At 41.8% G+C, this 17,079-nt stretch overlaps 1 protein-coding gene across 1 annotated transcript in view; it reads right to left on the minus strand.

Moving 5' to 3' along the window:
* LOC124262751 overlaps positions 1-17,079 on the minus strand; it is a 46,975-nt gene that overhangs the window by 7,530 nt on the left and 22,366 nt on the right. Inside the window, exons 9-15 of the mRNA XM_046697299.1 lie at positions 13,271-13,411; positions 11,899-11,945; positions 9,193-9,691; positions 6,711-6,901; positions 5,258-5,718; positions 856-1,572; positions 330-570 (exon numbers count right to left, since the gene is read on the minus strand). Coding sequence (XP_046553255.1) covers positions 330-570; positions 856-1,572; positions 5,258-5,718; positions 6,711-6,901; positions 9,193-9,691; positions 11,899-11,945; positions 13,271-13,411 — 2,297 coding nt within the window. The remainder of the gene's footprint in view (positions 1-329; positions 571-855; positions 1,573-5,257; positions 5,719-6,710; positions 6,902-9,192; positions 9,692-11,898; positions 11,946-13,270; positions 13,412-17,079) is intronic.

A 17,079-nucleotide genomic window follows, 5' to 3' on the forward strand; every position in this document is an offset into this window, starting at 1 on the left:
AGAGGAAGGTCGCGGGTTCGATCCCTGACCGCGTCATACCAAAAGACGTTAAAATATGGTACTTGTTTGTTCCTGCCTGGCGCTCGGCATTAATGGGTTCAACAAGGACTGGTCGGCTCGGAGTCAGTATAATGTGTCTGAGTGGGGTATTCATGCTTCACTGCGGCATGGTATCTCAGTGGGCTAGCACTATTAAACAAGCTTAAGACTGGGCTAGTACAAGCAGCCGCACATACACACGCATGCACGTTGTCATATGAGCGAAATATTTTCAAGCACGACAATTTCACCTCACCTCACCTCACCTCACCTCACCTCACCTCACTCACCAACAATGTTTTCCGGTTTTGTAAGAGGTGTACACTGGCTACCGTCCTTGCCGCACAGTTCCTCCTTCGTCATGGGGTCACCGCTGCGTCGGACGTCCACGTTCTCGTACACGGTGTCAGGCATGTACCCAAACGTCTTCCAGGTGTCGGCGAAACGGGTGGCCCAGTAGTACCCTCTCTCTTCTGGGTCCGGTTCATACGGGTGGTCAAAGTACAGGTGGGTTGCATGCGCCAGGACCACCTGACAACAGAGTGAGTTTAGTTTTACGCCGCTTTTAACACAATTCCAGTAATAACACCGAGGGGGACACCAGAAATGGGCTTTACACATTGAACCCATTTGGAGAATCGAAACCGGGTGTTCGGCGTGGCGAGCGAACGCTTTAACCACTAGGCTAACCACACACCCCACCCCCCCAACACACACACACACACAACAACAAAAAACACAAACCCACAAACCCACCCCATCCCCCACATGTTATATTTCCTTGGCATAAATTGATAAATATTTTGACAAACTGACCTTATATCCAGCGTTAGCCATTCTGTATGCTCGGGTTGAAACACCCCACTCCCACACGTTGTCCCATGCATACGCCAAGACGTCCTCATTAGCCAGGAGTTCCTTATTGAAGGGTTCGAACACGGACTCCATGAGACCATCTTCCCATCCTCCGAGATTCAAGTTCTGGAGACTCGTGATATTGGCGACCTTCCTTGTGAAGTGTTCCTTTAGACTGACATTAGCTCTCAACAGCGCCTGACAAGCTGGCGAGTTCTTCCAAGCGCCTTTAGCAACTTCATCACCTCCAAAATGGAAGGTTTTCAGGGGACTGATGTTTTTGTGAAAGTCAACAAACATATCAACTATGTATTTAATAAAATTGTAAGTTGAATCAATACACGGGTTGATGGCGTTGTCCTTAAACATTTGAATGGAGAGATAATCCGATGGGTCATCAACGTCGACCAGTCTGTACGTGTCGGCGTTATCAAGGTCACCGATGTCAAGAAGGCGCTGTCGTCTAGCTTGCATGGCGAATATAGCTGCATGCGCATGACCGGGACAGTCTATTTCCGGTATTACTTCAATATGGCGAGCCTTAGCGTATCGCAGAATATCTTTGTAGTCCTCGACTGTGTAGAATCCTGACCCGGAAGTTGAAGCATCTGGACCTGACCCGAGTTGGCTGATGACGCATTTCTCTTCATCAATATCATGGCATCTTTTACCTCCAACCTGAGATCAAGTTAAAGAAAAACATGACATGATCTCGTTGGTGATAGCAAATAATTATTGGGCAAGTGAGTAATCTGATTGTGTACCTTTGATATGAAATACAAGTGAAACTAAACTGTAGCCATAGGTCAGAGGCCCGAAGTACAAGTACGAACGATTTTATAGGGTCAGTTACGTACTGTCAAAACGCAAACGCACATTACCACTCACCCGTTACACTCGTTTTTACTTGTACAACGGGCCACAAGATTAGATTTCTAAATTAAACAGTGCGAAACTGTAATCTAACTGCACATGTTGGCGTCTGGATAACTATTTTTCTGATGGTTTCTGTAAAATATCTTGTCATTACGTGTCGTTAATTGTCAAAAACCTGTTAACATTTGGATTGGGCTATATTTCTGACAATTGTACCTTAAATGTAGACTGGACATACAAGTAAAGATGGCTGGATTGCTGGCTCACTCACTGGGGGACATGCCGATACCTTACATGCTGGATATATTTAGAAGTCATCCCAAGACAACGCCTGGACTGACTTGGTCGCCCCGACACATTGAATCTCCACTTTGCAGCACTCGCGTAATGCCTCCATCACTTGTACTCAATCACTCACATGTAATCTCCATCCTTTAGACCTCACACGCTCACCAGACCACTCACGGGTTTAGAATATCTACCCTTCATCTCTCATTTTCGAAATAACTTAAGGTCCAAGAGGTATCCTCGAGCCATCTGACAGTGTAATAATGACAATATCACTTAGGAGATAAACGTACTGTGTTTGGAAATTAGATGAATGTTAGACCGAATTGATAGTCTCTAAAGTTCATTTGAAGCCGAACGCGTAGCGTGAGGTTTCAAATGATTAATTTAGAGACTATCAATTCGGTCTAACATTCATCTAATATCCAAACAGTACGTTTATCTCCATTCTACCCTAACCGATTTAATATCGAACTTCCTCGCCCTGTGGAAGACAAGGCGCAATCTGGCATGAGACGAGAGGCGAAATGAACTCGTCTGTGAAGGGAGTGGTAGGTGCCGTTCGTATTTTTGTTAACATTGCAACATAAAAGATATTCTGTCCAAAGAAAACAAACTACTGTTAATTCAATGCAATAATGTAACACCTAAGAGCTTGGTTTTTATAATCATAACTCCACACGACCGAAACCAGCCTATTGTTTTGTGTGCCGTGTTACTGTACCCCACCCCACCCCACCCCACCCTATAATGGACACTATAATGGAATCGTCTGACCTGTGATTCCTTGGAACATTGTTCTCATCATTTTGGACTGGATTGTGGCCAAGATTTTCAAAGTGTACGAACATAGCAGTGACAGCCTTGCGGGGAAGGTGGCAGAGAGCGGATTTCTTGTGGTTCAATTTTTGACATTTTGAACGATGCAACGGGACAGCCTCCACCTGAGAATTTCCATGAATCATTCTATCACTGACCCACCTGAGTGAGCTCCTCCAGACCTGGAATCACCACCCTCCAGCGTACACTCACTCACCTGAGAATCTCCATCACTGACCCACCTGAGTGAGCTCCTCCAGACCTGGAATCTCCACCCTCCAGCTTACACTCACTCACCTGAGAATCTCCATCACTGACCCACCTGAGTGAGCTCCTCCAGACCTGGAATCTCCACCCTCCAGCTTACACTCACTCACCTGAGAATCTCAATCACTGACCCACCTGAGTGAGCTCCTCCAGACCTGGAATCTCCACCCTCCAGCTTACACTCACTCACCTGAGAATCTCCATGAATCATTCCATCACTGACTCCACCTGAGTGAGCTCCTCCAGACCTGAATCTCTCCACCCTCCAGCTTACACTCACTCACCTGAGAATCTCCATCACTGACCCACCTGAGTGAGCTCCTCCAGACCTGGAATCTCCATCCTCCAGCTTACACTCACTCACCTGGAGAATCTCCATCACTGACCCACCTGAGTGAGCTCCCCAGACCTGGAATCTCAACCCTCCAGCTTACACTCACTCACCTGAGAATCTCCATGAATCATTCTATCACTGACCCACCTGAGTGAGGCTCCTCCAGACCTGGAATCTCAACCCTCCAACTTACACTCACTCACCTGAGAATCTCCATCAATCATTCAATCACTGACCCACCTGAGTGAGCTCCTCCAGCCCTGGAATCTCCATCCTCCAGCTTACACTCACTCACCTGAGAATCTCCTTGAATCATTCCATCACCAACTCACCTGAGTGAGCTCCTCCAGACCTGGAATCTCTACCCTCCAGCTTACACTCACTCACCTGAGAATCTCTATCAATCATTCCTTCACTGACTCACCTGAGTGAGCTCCTCCAGTTCTGGAATTTCCATCCTCCAGCTTACACTCACTCACCTGAGAATCTCCTTGAATCATTCCATCACCAACTCACCTAAGTGAGCTCCTCCAGACCTGGAATCTCTACCCTCCAGCTTACACTCACTCACCTGAGAATCTCTATCAATCATTCCTTCACTGACCCACCTGAGTGAGCTCCTCCAGACCTGGAATCTCCACCCTCCAACTTACACTCACTCACCTGAGAATCTCCATGAATCATTCAATCACTGACTCCACTTGGAGTGAGCTCCTCCAGACCTGGAATCTCCATCCCTCCAGCTTACACTCACTCACCTGAGAATCTCCTTTGAATCATTCCATCACCAACTCACCTGAGTGAGCTCCTCCAGACCTGGAATCTCTACCCTCTAGCTTACACTCACTCACCTGAGAATCTCCATCAATCATTCCATCACTGACCCACCTGAGTGAGCTCCTCCAGACCTGATATCTCCACCCTCCAGCTTACACTCACTCACCTGAGAATCTCCATCACTGACCCACCTGAGTGAGCTCCTCCAGACCTGGAATCTCCATCCTCCAGCTTACACTCACTCACCTGAGAATCTCCATCACTGACCCACCTGGAGTGAGCTCCCCCAGACCTGGAATCTCAACCCTCCAGCTTACACTCACTCACCTGAGAATCTCCATCAATCATTCTATCACTGACTCACCTGAGTGAGCTCCTCCAGCCCTGGAATCTCCACCCTCCAGCTTACACTCACTCACCTGAGAATCTCCATGAATCATTCCTATCACTGACCCACCTGGAGTGAGCTCCTCCAGACCTGGAATCTCAACCCTCCAACTTACACTCACTCACCTGAGAATCTCCATCAATCATTCAATCACTGACCCACCTGAGTGAGCTCCTCCAGCCCTGGAATCTCCATCCTCCAGCTTACACTCACTCACCTGAGAATCCCTTGAATCATTCCATCACCAACTCACCTGAGTGAGCTCCTCCAGACCTGGAATCTCTACCCTCCAGCTTACACTCACTCACCTGAGAATCTCTATCAATCATTCCTTCACTGACTCACCTGGAGTGAGCTCCTCCAGTTCTGGAATTTCCATCCTCCAGCTTACACTCACTCACCTGAGAATCTCCTTGAATCATTCCATCACCAACTCACCTGAGTGAGCTCCTCCAGACCTGGAATCTCCATCCTCCAGCTTACACTCACTCACCACCTGAGAATCTCCTTGAATCATTCCCATCACCAACTCACCTGAGTGAGCTCCTCCAGACCTGGAATCTCCACCCTCCAGCTTACACTCACTCACCTGAGAATCTCAATCACTGACTCACCTGAGTGAGCTCCTCCAGTTCTGGAATTTCCACCCTCCAGCCTTCGTCGTCCGTCAGGTGAAAGTGGAACCTGTTTAGTTTGTACCTAGCCATGGCGTCCAGCAGTTTCATCACCGACTCCTTCCCATGGAAGTTCCTGCTCACGTCTAAATGCATCCCCCTGTATGAGAACCGAGGAGCGTCCTCAATGGTGCTCTTGTACATCCTCCCGTCAGAGCTGTACTTGAGAGCCAGGCTGAGCAGGGTCTGTATACCATAGAAGATTCCTTCAGGCGAATTAGACCAAATCTGGATGACTTCATTGACCGGATCGACTGTCAGAGAGTATGCTTCTTGGGATGAGGTAATTTTTCCGTTGATGATGACTTGTGGGTCTCTCTGAAGTAGCTGGATGTAGCCACGTTGTGGTGGCGCTGATGTGCTGACACTGATGTTAGAGTAGCCTCCCTTGGAGAGTTCGTCTGCATTTACATAAAACATTACATGGTTCATATTATCTATACCAAAGGGGCCCCTACGATGCTTGAGTATGAATTATGACCAATCTACACAAGAAACCTGATGTAAACTGACGTGAGGCTACGCCTCGCCGCACATGTAAGTAGTATATTACACGTGTTATTGAAACCGTTTGGTTTGGTGGCACGAATACTACAGTAGAAAATAACTGACTTTTCTGCAAAGTTGGATATTTAGTCATCGTTAGTGTCCATTTGTAACAGATGTACAAAATATAATGTTCCTGCAATATATCGGATACCCTGTGTCGGAAATATACTATTCACATTTTGCTAAGGATCAAATCATGGAATCAACAGAAAACTATGATGTGGAGTAAAATTTGGTTTAAATATCTTATAAGTAAGCTTATTGTAAGCATGGATCCTAGGTTTCTGTCTGTCATTTCATCTTGTGGATTCCATATCTGCCATTGACAGGTGTTGTGTACTTGTCAATGACTCGTTCCATGATTTGCAAAATGGTTGATTGGTGCCATGAAAACCATTTTTGTGGTTACTCATGTATTAAGTGCATAAGGTTAGATTAAAGTGGTCGTTTGATTAAAGAGCTCGAGGTGTTACCATATTATTATTAATCCAGTTTTTAATGAATACAATTTCAAATTATGAATCTACGTTTAATTAAAGTTGTGAATTTTTGTGATCCTTAGCAAAGTGTGAGTAGTATACATGTATATCACCAGGGCCCCGTTTCACAAAGCTCTCGTAAGCCTAAGATCTCGTAACTTTCCTCGTAGCATTCGTACCTCCTATACTGTAACATAGGAAGTACGACGCTACGAGAAAAGTTACGAGAACTTAGGCTTACGAGAGCTTTGTTAAACGGGGCCCAGGTTACCACCTGTGTCAATATCTTAATATCACTAGGAAGCGATGACCATTATCCTTAGCAAAACGCCAGTTGGCACTTCAACCTCTTGACCTGAACTTACCTTTGAGGAAATCGGCGTCACCTTGGAACAGGGGGTCAGTGGTGATGGTTTTGATCGCTGACATCATCATTTCAAGGTTTTCATCCATCACCATGGTAACTGGTGTAGGAATAACGGGGTGTGGTGATGATCCCAGATCAGTGATGTCCTGAGCCATTCCATACCTTACAGCAGGGGTGTAGGGATCGTACCTGGAGCATAGGACAGACCAGCTAGAATATTATTGATTCTAAGATGCTTCGGTGAAAGATCAAAGGAGCCGACAGTACTTTATCAGTCGATAAAACACTTTTTGCGTTACGTCACACTATATTGACGTCACTACGCTATTCTCGTCTGCCCCCGGGGCGGTTGGTTAGCCTAGTGGTTAAAGCGTTCGCTCGTCACGCCGAAGACCCGGGTTCGATTCCCCACATGGGTTCAATGTGTGAAGCCCATTTCTGGTGTCCCCTGCCATGATAGTGCTGGAATATTGCTAAACGCGGCGTAAAACCAAAACTCACCCACTCGTCTGCCCCCCTCGATATCAAACGTACCATATGCCCCTTATGGTTTACGTTAATCACGTTAATGAACCTAAAATACTTTAGAAGAGAGAATTTACGCGAATGTCAACCATCATCAAACTGTTTATCACTTGGTTTTTTTCTGGTAACCTACGTCTTTACATAGGGGGCAGACACGTCTATAGAACAGCCCGTAAGTTAGCCCTGAGCGAGGATTGTTAATTTAGATCACCGAAACTGTCCTTTTCTGTTTGTTTTCTGCCTTAGATTTATCGTGGGTAAGTATTAAATTTGGCATCTAAGAATAGAAATACAGTTCGCTCTACCACCATGTATCGTGTATTCTAAGATGCCTAGCGGTTAGAACAATCGAAAAAAACAAACATTATCAGACAATAAAGGTATAGTTTTTGGATGACGTAACAATTGAATGACGTTATCCCGTCACTGCGCCATTCTAGTGTGCCCCCCTCGTAATCGAACCATTTTACATTATGTCACAATGTAAGCGACGTCACGATGCATGTCACTTGTCATCGCCAAGTACGGCCTGCTACAGTAAACTACTCCGTTGCATCCCGTTTCTTGGTTTGCAGTTGCTTCACGCAGCTAACATAGCTGGTGGAAACATTACGTTTATGTTTTACGACGGTTAAAATGTGTCAATTCGACGCACAAGTTTTCAGCGACACGGTGACGTTCGCAATGTTTACATTCCCAGAAAGCAATCGTAGAATGTCGCTTGACTACTCAGCTTCATCTGGATGTACTGATCTAAACTTACGTTTGTAGTAGAAATGCGACGTTCATATTGCCCCATATGGTTTACGTTAATGACAGATGTAATTAAAATAATTCAGAGAAGATATTTAATCCGAAGGTAAACCGTCATCAAACTCTTATCATTTGTTTTTTTCTGGTAACGTTCGTCTTAACATAGGGGGGTGCAGACACATCAATAGAACAGCGCGCCAGTTAGCCCTGTGCGAGTATTCTTAATTAAGGTCACCGACACCGTCGTTTGTTTTCTGCCTTAAATTACTCGTAATTATCCTTAGAAAGTATTAAATTTGGCATCCCAAGCGTCCTCGTACATTAACTATAATAGTTCAGGGCGAAAGTGTGTTTTATGACACTATACATGGTGGTAGAGCGAACTGTATTTCTTAAATATAGCACACTTTCGCCCTGAACTATTATAACGTTAAAGCACTCGCACGCAAGCCTCCTCGTACCTTAACGAGCAGAGCAGCAGTGAAGCAAACACGGATTCAGTTTACCATCTGCTGGTTAAACGATTTCTTGTCTCAACAGGTTCGATCATTTACAGACCACCGCCATATAGCTGGTATGTTGCTAAGTGCGGCGTAAAACTAAACTCACTCATATCTCAAACCTGTGCTGTTTAACGAATAAACACCAATAGCAAAATGTAGAACGCTCCATTTTGTTGAAGTGTCGGTATTTATTTCATATTGTTTTCATTTTATTTTATTTTTTCATTTTATTTTTTTGTGATTAGGAACTACAGCTACAACTGCTTAGAGACTTCTGAAGCTATGACTAATATTTGTCATGGTTTTATGCTTCGGGTGGACACCCAAAAAGGTCAGTAAGATTTCCAAGGGTTAACATAATAAGCATCACTGGATGTACGGTAAATATACTGGAATTGGGAATTTTCTTTGTTTTATTGTGGGAGGTATTTTGTGAAAATCTGAAAACTTTATATTCCAAATTTGTTGTATCTCAAAATCAATGTTTCAGTTTCGACGAAGTATAAACCTTACGTTAAAATTAAGGAAATTATGTTATCAAATTAAGGAAACTATATTATCAAATTAAGGAAACTATATTATCAAATTAAGGAAAGTATATTATTAAATTAAGGAAACTATATTATCAAATTACGATAACATATCCTAAACCTCATAGCACAATAAATGCATCACATTATGCAAATAATATTCGTTTACCTGTCTTTCAGACCAGGAGTGTCATACCGCTTCCATTGGTTGACTGTAGTAAAGTCCCCCACGAACTCTAGCCCAGGTCCCTTGGTACTGGCGATAGTGCGAGCCTTGAGTCCTTCCGCCCACATATACCAGTTTGGCATCATGTCCGTCTTGGACACGGACCAGTTCTGAATCCGGAACTTAACTTTCCGCACCTCGTTCGACTTCAGTGGCTTAAAATCAATTGTTGGTTCCATCTTAAACAGGCATCCTTTAACATGTTTCATTGTCATGTGTTGCAGCTTCAGTTCTGGCTGGTCATCTGGCACCATGTAGATGCCGCAGTAATGGATGCCCCAGTTGCCCTTGACCACGTCTTCTGAACCTGTGTTCTTCAGAGTGACTTCTGCAAGATACGTTCTGGTGCCATCCTGGAAGTTGTCCAAGACTGAGTAACCGAGGGTGATGTTTTCTGCCATGTAGTCAATGACAGACTGGTCTACCATCGCCAGAGGTTCGCCTGGAGGTTGAAGAAAACATGCATGACTGGAATGCATGTCACTGGTGATCCTATACAGCTGTTTTCCTTCAAAAACTGTACATAATGTGCAACCTTTGAACAACCCTTTACCTGTATTAGACGAGGTACTATTCTCATCTTGAACAACCCTTTACCTGCATTAGACGAGGTACTATTCTCATCTTGAACAACCCTTTACCTGTATTAGACGAGGTACTATTCTCATCTTGAACAACCCTTTACCTGCATTGGACGAGGTACTATTCACATCTTGAACAACCCTTTACCTGTATTAGACGAGGTACTATTCTCATCTTGAACAACCCTTTACCTGTATTAGACGAGGTACTATTCTCATCTTGAACAACCCTTTACCTGTATTAGACGAGGTACTGTTCTCATCTTGAACAACCCTTTACCTGCATTAGACGAGGTACTATTCTCATCTTGAACAACCATTTACCTGCATTAGACGAGGTACTATTCTCATCTTGAACAACCATTTACCTGTATTAGACGAGGTACTATTCTCATCTTGAACAACCCTTTACGTGCATTAGACGAGGTACTATTCTCATCTTGAACAACCCTTTACCTGCATTAGACGAGGTACTATTCTCATCTTGAACAACCATTTACCTGTATTAGACGAGGTACTATTCTCATCTTGAACAACCATTTACCTGCATTACACGAGGTACTATTCTCATCTTGAACATGCAACAATGATCAATCCTTTAGAGTGAGTGAGTGAGTGATTATGGTTTTACGCCGCTTTTAGCAATATTCAAGCAATATCACGGCAGGGGACACCAGAAATACGCTTCACACATTGTACCCATGTGGGGAATCGAACCCGGGTCTTCGGCGTGACGAGCGAACGATTTGATCACCGCCCCCAATCCTACGGAAATCATAACAGTCATAATACGATCAAAGGCAATTATCAGTTGATATTATATAGGTATTTATATGGCGCTATAGTCCATCCCACATGCATGCTCAAAGCCCTTCTTTGTTTTTCCCTCGAACATCGGATGTCAATCTCAGCGGCACATCATATTATCAATCTCAACTCCCTGGGGATCATACAACTCTTGCAGCCACTAGGCGCACCAAGTTAATGTGTCTTTCCCATCCAAACAAGGTACCCATTCACAGCTGGTTGAATTGGACTGGGACACATAGTCACAGTACTTTGTACAAGTTTACTGCACGTTGCTGTACCCGCATCTAGGTGTTTGCACGTACTCATGTGGCCACCATCTGGTCATTTACCAACGGATGCGTGGGTTCTTGTACGTGCACAGGGTTCATTCGTAGCTACTCGTCCCTTTATTTAACCTGAAAGAAGACTCGTACCCCTCTAGTAGCCATTTTACTGAACTTGAATCTCTCTGGCATCCACGCCAAGGAAGTTACCTCAAAGGGTATGTTTAACATGCTGAAATACTTTCCTAAGCCATCATGTTATAACCAGGGGGACTATGCAATAATTAACATATACTCGAAGTGTCTGGGAAAAAGTTATGCAAGCCGAAATGAAAATTATTTCAACTAACAATTTTCACCCAATTTCTTCTCAACATTCGCGCATTCTGACTGGCTGGGGGAGTATTTCTGCCGGACATGGCTACGAGAAAGGTACGAGTCTTCTTTCAGGTTACGGAAAGGGACGAGTAGTTACGAATGGCACAGGGTTGTGTACTGTACACTATGGTTGTGACAACACTATAAGAGTCTTCCCACAAAATTGACTCGAAGCTTTTTACGCCCGGTCACAGGTGGGCTCGATCCCGGCACCTCAACCTCGCTGGATCACTAGCTTGGAGCCCTAGACATCTGGCCCACCACGCCCCCATGACACAATAGACTAAAGAAACAAACGCAGACCCATTCCTACGTTTTGATAATGTCACCAAAACTTCGCTATAAGCATGAAATCAGGTAGCAGCTCGATTCGATATATTCGATTACAAATTGATAAGCATTTCCGGTTGATGTTATGTCCGATTTGGGAAACATACGGCCATAAGATAATGCCAGCTTGGTTGACAAGAACTGCAGCTCGAAATATCCCGACATAAGCTGTAATCTGCGGTAAGAACATGTACCACGTTCATTTTATGGTTTGGAATAAGGGTGCCCGTTGGCTATTTACAACAGATGTGGATGACGTTTTCGACAGTGACACCACAAATACTCACGTCCTTGAAGCTTTACAACCCGGCTGAACCACTGTTTGTTGGTGGATCTGAAGCAGAAATTCCCAGACGTCACAGAAGGACTTTCACTTTGGGACTAACGCAGTTTAGTGACATTTCATATTCTAATGTAAGTTGTTTGTGACAAATATACTACCCATCAAAAGTTTAGACTCACTAGTGTTAATATAGCCACTGACTTCCGTCAACTGTTCTAAACTTGATTTCGCAAAATATTCTATACAGTTTAAAGGTACTGTTTGCACATGAACTGATGTATTTTAAAACAAATTCATAATGTTTAAAAAATTATTGTCATGAGTTCAGTAAATGATTAAACTCAGTGGAAATTGGCAAATTCTAAACAAAACTTTACACCAGAACGCAGCTGTTCACATGCACGATATTTGCACATGCTTTTCAGCAATTGGATGCATGATCGTTGTGCAATTCCTCTGCATAATGTTTGCAGTTGGTTCCCCCAAGGTAGTGGAGAAATTCATCTTCGATGTAACCATATATATATATATGCATAACACATAGTAAGTGCTTTAAGTGAGTCTAAACTTTTGATGGGTAGTATAGTAAATATTTTGTGTCGCTGATCCAAAGCAAGTTTTACTATATAATGTATTATATGATTGGGATAGGAGGGGCACTTCATTTTCACAAAACCTGAGGCTTTCTAATTATGTCCATCTACATTTTCTGAAATACTAAAGTCCCATCACCAAAGAATATCAATCCGATAATGTCAGACGTCAGTATGTCCAGACTTATTGTGGTAAACAATCTGGTGAGGATTGGGTTGTCGCATAAGGTAAAACAACATTGTCAAACATCTACAGGCCATAGAGACACGCAATTGTGTCTTCCTAGATTAAGCTCTATTCACCGAGTCCGGGGGGCGGTGGGGCAGCCCAGTGGTTAAAGCGTTCGCCCGTCACGCCGAAGACCCGGGTTCTATTCCCTGTAAAGGTACAATGTGTGAAGCTCATTTCTGGTGTCCCCCGCCGTGATATTGCTGGAATATTGCTAAAAGCGGCTTAAAAACAAACTCACTCACTGACTACAATAGTAGTTTGTTCAGTGAAATGATGTCTCTAGTTAGTAGTTCAAATTGCAGTCTGATAATTTGGTTGACGGTTGACGCTTGACGTTGTGTGGTTACAACCAATATAGTTTTGTTATTTTACCAAAATGTAGGCCATCCATTTTTAGATAGGTAGCATTGTGGTTAAAGAGTTCGCTGAATACATCGGTTCGATTCCAACATTGATTTAATGTGTGCGAAGAACCATGCTCTCTCCATTAGGTTTTTAAACACCTCTAAACTCACTCACTCACTCACTCACTCACTCACTCACTCACTCACCTAGTCCGGAGATGCAGAGTGTCCCAGGGTTTTACCAAGACGTTGGTGTTAGCTTTAAACCACGTATTCCCGCCGTCCTTGCTGTACTGGGCAGTCAGACCCGGGTAGGTTGTGGTCACCTTCAGAAACCCATTCTCTTCCCTGTGAATACATTCGTATGAGCACATTGAGTGTATTATGTTGGTTGGTTGGTTGGTTGGTTGTTGAACACCACACTCAGCAATATTCCAGCTATATGGCTGCAGTCTGTACATAAACGATTCTGGCCCTGCCAAACCAGTGATCAACATCATGAGCATCGATCTGCGCAATTGGGATACGATTTCATGACAATCCAGCAAGCGAGCCCGACCACCCGATCACGTTATTCGACTCTTACAAGCATGGGTTGACCAATTCTAACCTGGTCGTGTATATAGTGTCACGCCACTGAATATTACATACTACTTACGAAAAGAAAATGAAGGACCATCACAATCCTTCCATGACGACCAAGATTATATTTGCAAACTATAACAGATCAAATAGTACAATGATCAGTTCTCAGTGGTGTATATCGTAAACACGACAGAACAATACAAAGCTTCCTTCGCAGGATCGACCTCCCTCTCCACAAACGTGGGTTTCCAGCAATGTTTTTTCAGCCAGAATCCATAGTTGAATTGACTGAAATTAATATTCTCACACACCTGTGGGGGGAACCCTTGTGCAGTAACTGATCAAATGCATGTGTGATGACAGATTCTTGGGCCATGATTGGCTACTCCATGGTGATGACCTAAGGTCAGATTATGACTACGTTCCTGATTTTCATTTACTTATGATTTTCTCATGACGTAGGCGAACTCACTTAGGTATGTGTCGAAAATTCACGGTTTTAGAATGTAAATAAGGGACAAGGTATGATAAAGGCCCTTATTGGGCAAAACATTTCATGATATTCAAAGATCTACAACATGATAATTTTCGCATAAAAAATGCTAAATAAATTGTTGAAATTACCTCCATATGCTTTTTTTATGTTTTAGTGCTGTTTTTTCCTCTTTGAAGACCTCAAAGTTAACCTATTTTACAATATCTTCGAAAAACCTCCATTTCCATATTTTCAGAGTGATAAAAAAGTGTGAGCAAAAACACGACCCATCCCAATGTTTTAACCGCACATGAAGAGAGTAAATTAGAATGAACTCCTAAACAATTGTGGTGGGTCACGTTTTTTGCTCATATCAAAATGTTTTAAAAAAGTACATTTTTACTGTTATATGAAATTGCCCCATACAACATCTCAAAAATAAACATAAGTAATATATCTGAAAACTATCTGTCACATTTACACAACTATACCATGATTCATTATTTATTTTGAATGTTTTAGAGCACTAAAGTGAACTTATCAAACATGTTTATTAAAAAAATTCAAAATCGTAAGGGACTCTCAAGACTGATTTACTGAGGTAAACAAGGGTAATTTTTGGAGACCCTGTTGATCTCTGCTGGAAAAGTAAGAAGACACAGAAGAGTTTTCAAAATATGATCAGGCAGCATTTTAAAGGTGAGAATCTTTGTAATTATGCTAGAATTTTATCACATTTGTTCTATCATCTGTTTAGCAAACCCCTCTGAGTCACCTGTCACTGTCAAATATAACACTGGCATTCCACGGGATGTAACTGTGTATAAACATACACATTTTAACGAAAATAATGTCCCTTGATGTTTTCTAGGATATACATGCATTATGCTACATTACATATTGTTAGAATAAGAACATTGTATCAAGGTCTAGCAGATGATGAAAAGCCAGCAGACGCAAAGTGACACATTGTTGCAAGATGTAATATATAAGCTTAAAGTAACAAATAATGATAGTAGAATTTGTAGCCTAGTGTTACAGTGATTGCCTAGTGTTATAGTGATTGTCTGTTGTCAGACATACAGGTTCAAATCCTCATAATGCTATTTTTTCTTTTCTTTTTTTTTCAAAAGTTTGGTCAGCCAATTTACAATGTTTAACTTAACTTGTACACATGAAATCAAATTTTATATAAGAAATTCTTAAGTTTTTCTTAAGTTTGGTAATGTCAAGTTATCTTGTTTCAAACAAACTTGAATTAACACTCTATCTTAAATCTTGTTTAAGAACCTGAAGAAGGTGACTTTTCCACTCTGTCTCGTTGTAATTTGTTCCCACACAATAAAGAACCCGGAGAAGGTAAGCATTGTTTCAAATTGTTAGTATGGTAATTTCTTTCAAATATCATCTTCTAAAATGCCAATTAAGCATCAAATCTGTCCAGAGCTGTTAATTAGTGGTGTACTGATCAAACGAATAATTAGTTTATGGATTTTTGTGGGCTGCAAGTCAATTGCCGATGACCAAAACACATAATCAATTAAAGCGTTCATTATTTCTTCTTAAAAATATGTTTACAGAATCAATGACTATTGGTTTCAATTGTCATATTGAAACTGAGGACTGATTACCTTTGTTTTCATGTGCTCTAACAGTTGTTTTTATCTTATATCTATAATTGATCAAAAGGTGGCCTCAACAATTGATTATGCTTTTGGAGGTCAATTCCCTTCCTTATATCACTATACTATTGACATATTTAGCATTAGAAAAATTAGAAATCACCAATTTCTTGAACATTATGATAATTCTTTTATGATTTCAAATATTTGTTTTCAGATACGAGAAATTTGCTTGGACTGATTTCAGGAGTTTCATTTCATGAAGATGACAACTTAAAAACTTGAGGTTGAAGGTAAACATAATATGTGTGTTAAAAAATAATCAATATTATTTTTTTTCAATTTTCTGATTTAATGTGACAGAATTTCAGAAATACTGATGCCTCAGTGGTGATTAAATCTGCATAAGCCTTCAAAGCCAGACTACTGACATTTGAAAATAAATAAGTAATGTTACCCTTGCATAGATTTATAATATCAAAGTTATTAAAACAGGATTTTCTTTTGATATAAAGTCATCTGTTCTTCAGTTGAGAGAAGATCTGGGTATGGCAGACACCAAGACAATATGCCTTTTTCCAGCAACTCTAGTGATACACGGTTGAATGCTGCAGTCCTTGACAGTGATTCAGAAACTGAGATTGATGACCGTGTGGATGAAGAGTGAAAGTGGATGTTTTATATATCTTTGCAGTGAATGAGTTGTGAATAATTACTTTTTGAAGATTTTTGAATACTGACGTTTAACACTTACACTTACTTGGTGTCAAAATCAAGATGTGCCAAGAATGTAATTTCACCCGAAATGGGCCCCCTTTGAGGTCAAGACCTGTGATTTTTAGTGCAACATGATTGGTTATTCTAATAACATGTTGTGAATGAGATGTTTACTGTATATTTGCTAAAACTGGTTGTGAATACTGACTTTTAACACTTACTTGTTAAAATCAAGCTGTGCCCAAAATGTATATTAGACCCAAAATGGGCCCCTGTGATTTTTAGTGGGACATGATTGGTTATCATAAGTACATGTTGTAAAATTGACCTATAGTTTATATTTGCAAAGAAAATTGTGAATAATGAGGTTTTTTGTAATCAATTGGCAAGTAATTGAATTACTGTCCACAATGTATTGCAACCCTAATTGGGCCCCTTGAAGTTAAAACCTTGTGATTGATGTTGACATGTTTCTTCTTCATGAATACCTGTTGTAAAACTGATACTATTTGTATGTAAATAAACTGATAGTTGTATATAAGTCATTATGACACACTGATATTTCAGACTTCTTGTTATTTTTCATGGGAACTGATAAAACCCATTTTGGGCCCCTC

Source organism: Haliotis rubra, unplaced genomic scaffold (genome assembly GCF_003918875.1).
Source record: "Haliotis rubra isolate DU_JTF1 unplaced genomic scaffold, ASM391887v1 Scf852, whole genome shotgun sequence".
Taxonomy (NCBI): Eukaryota; Metazoa; Mollusca; class Gastropoda; order Lepetellida; family Haliotidae; genus Haliotis; species Haliotis rubra.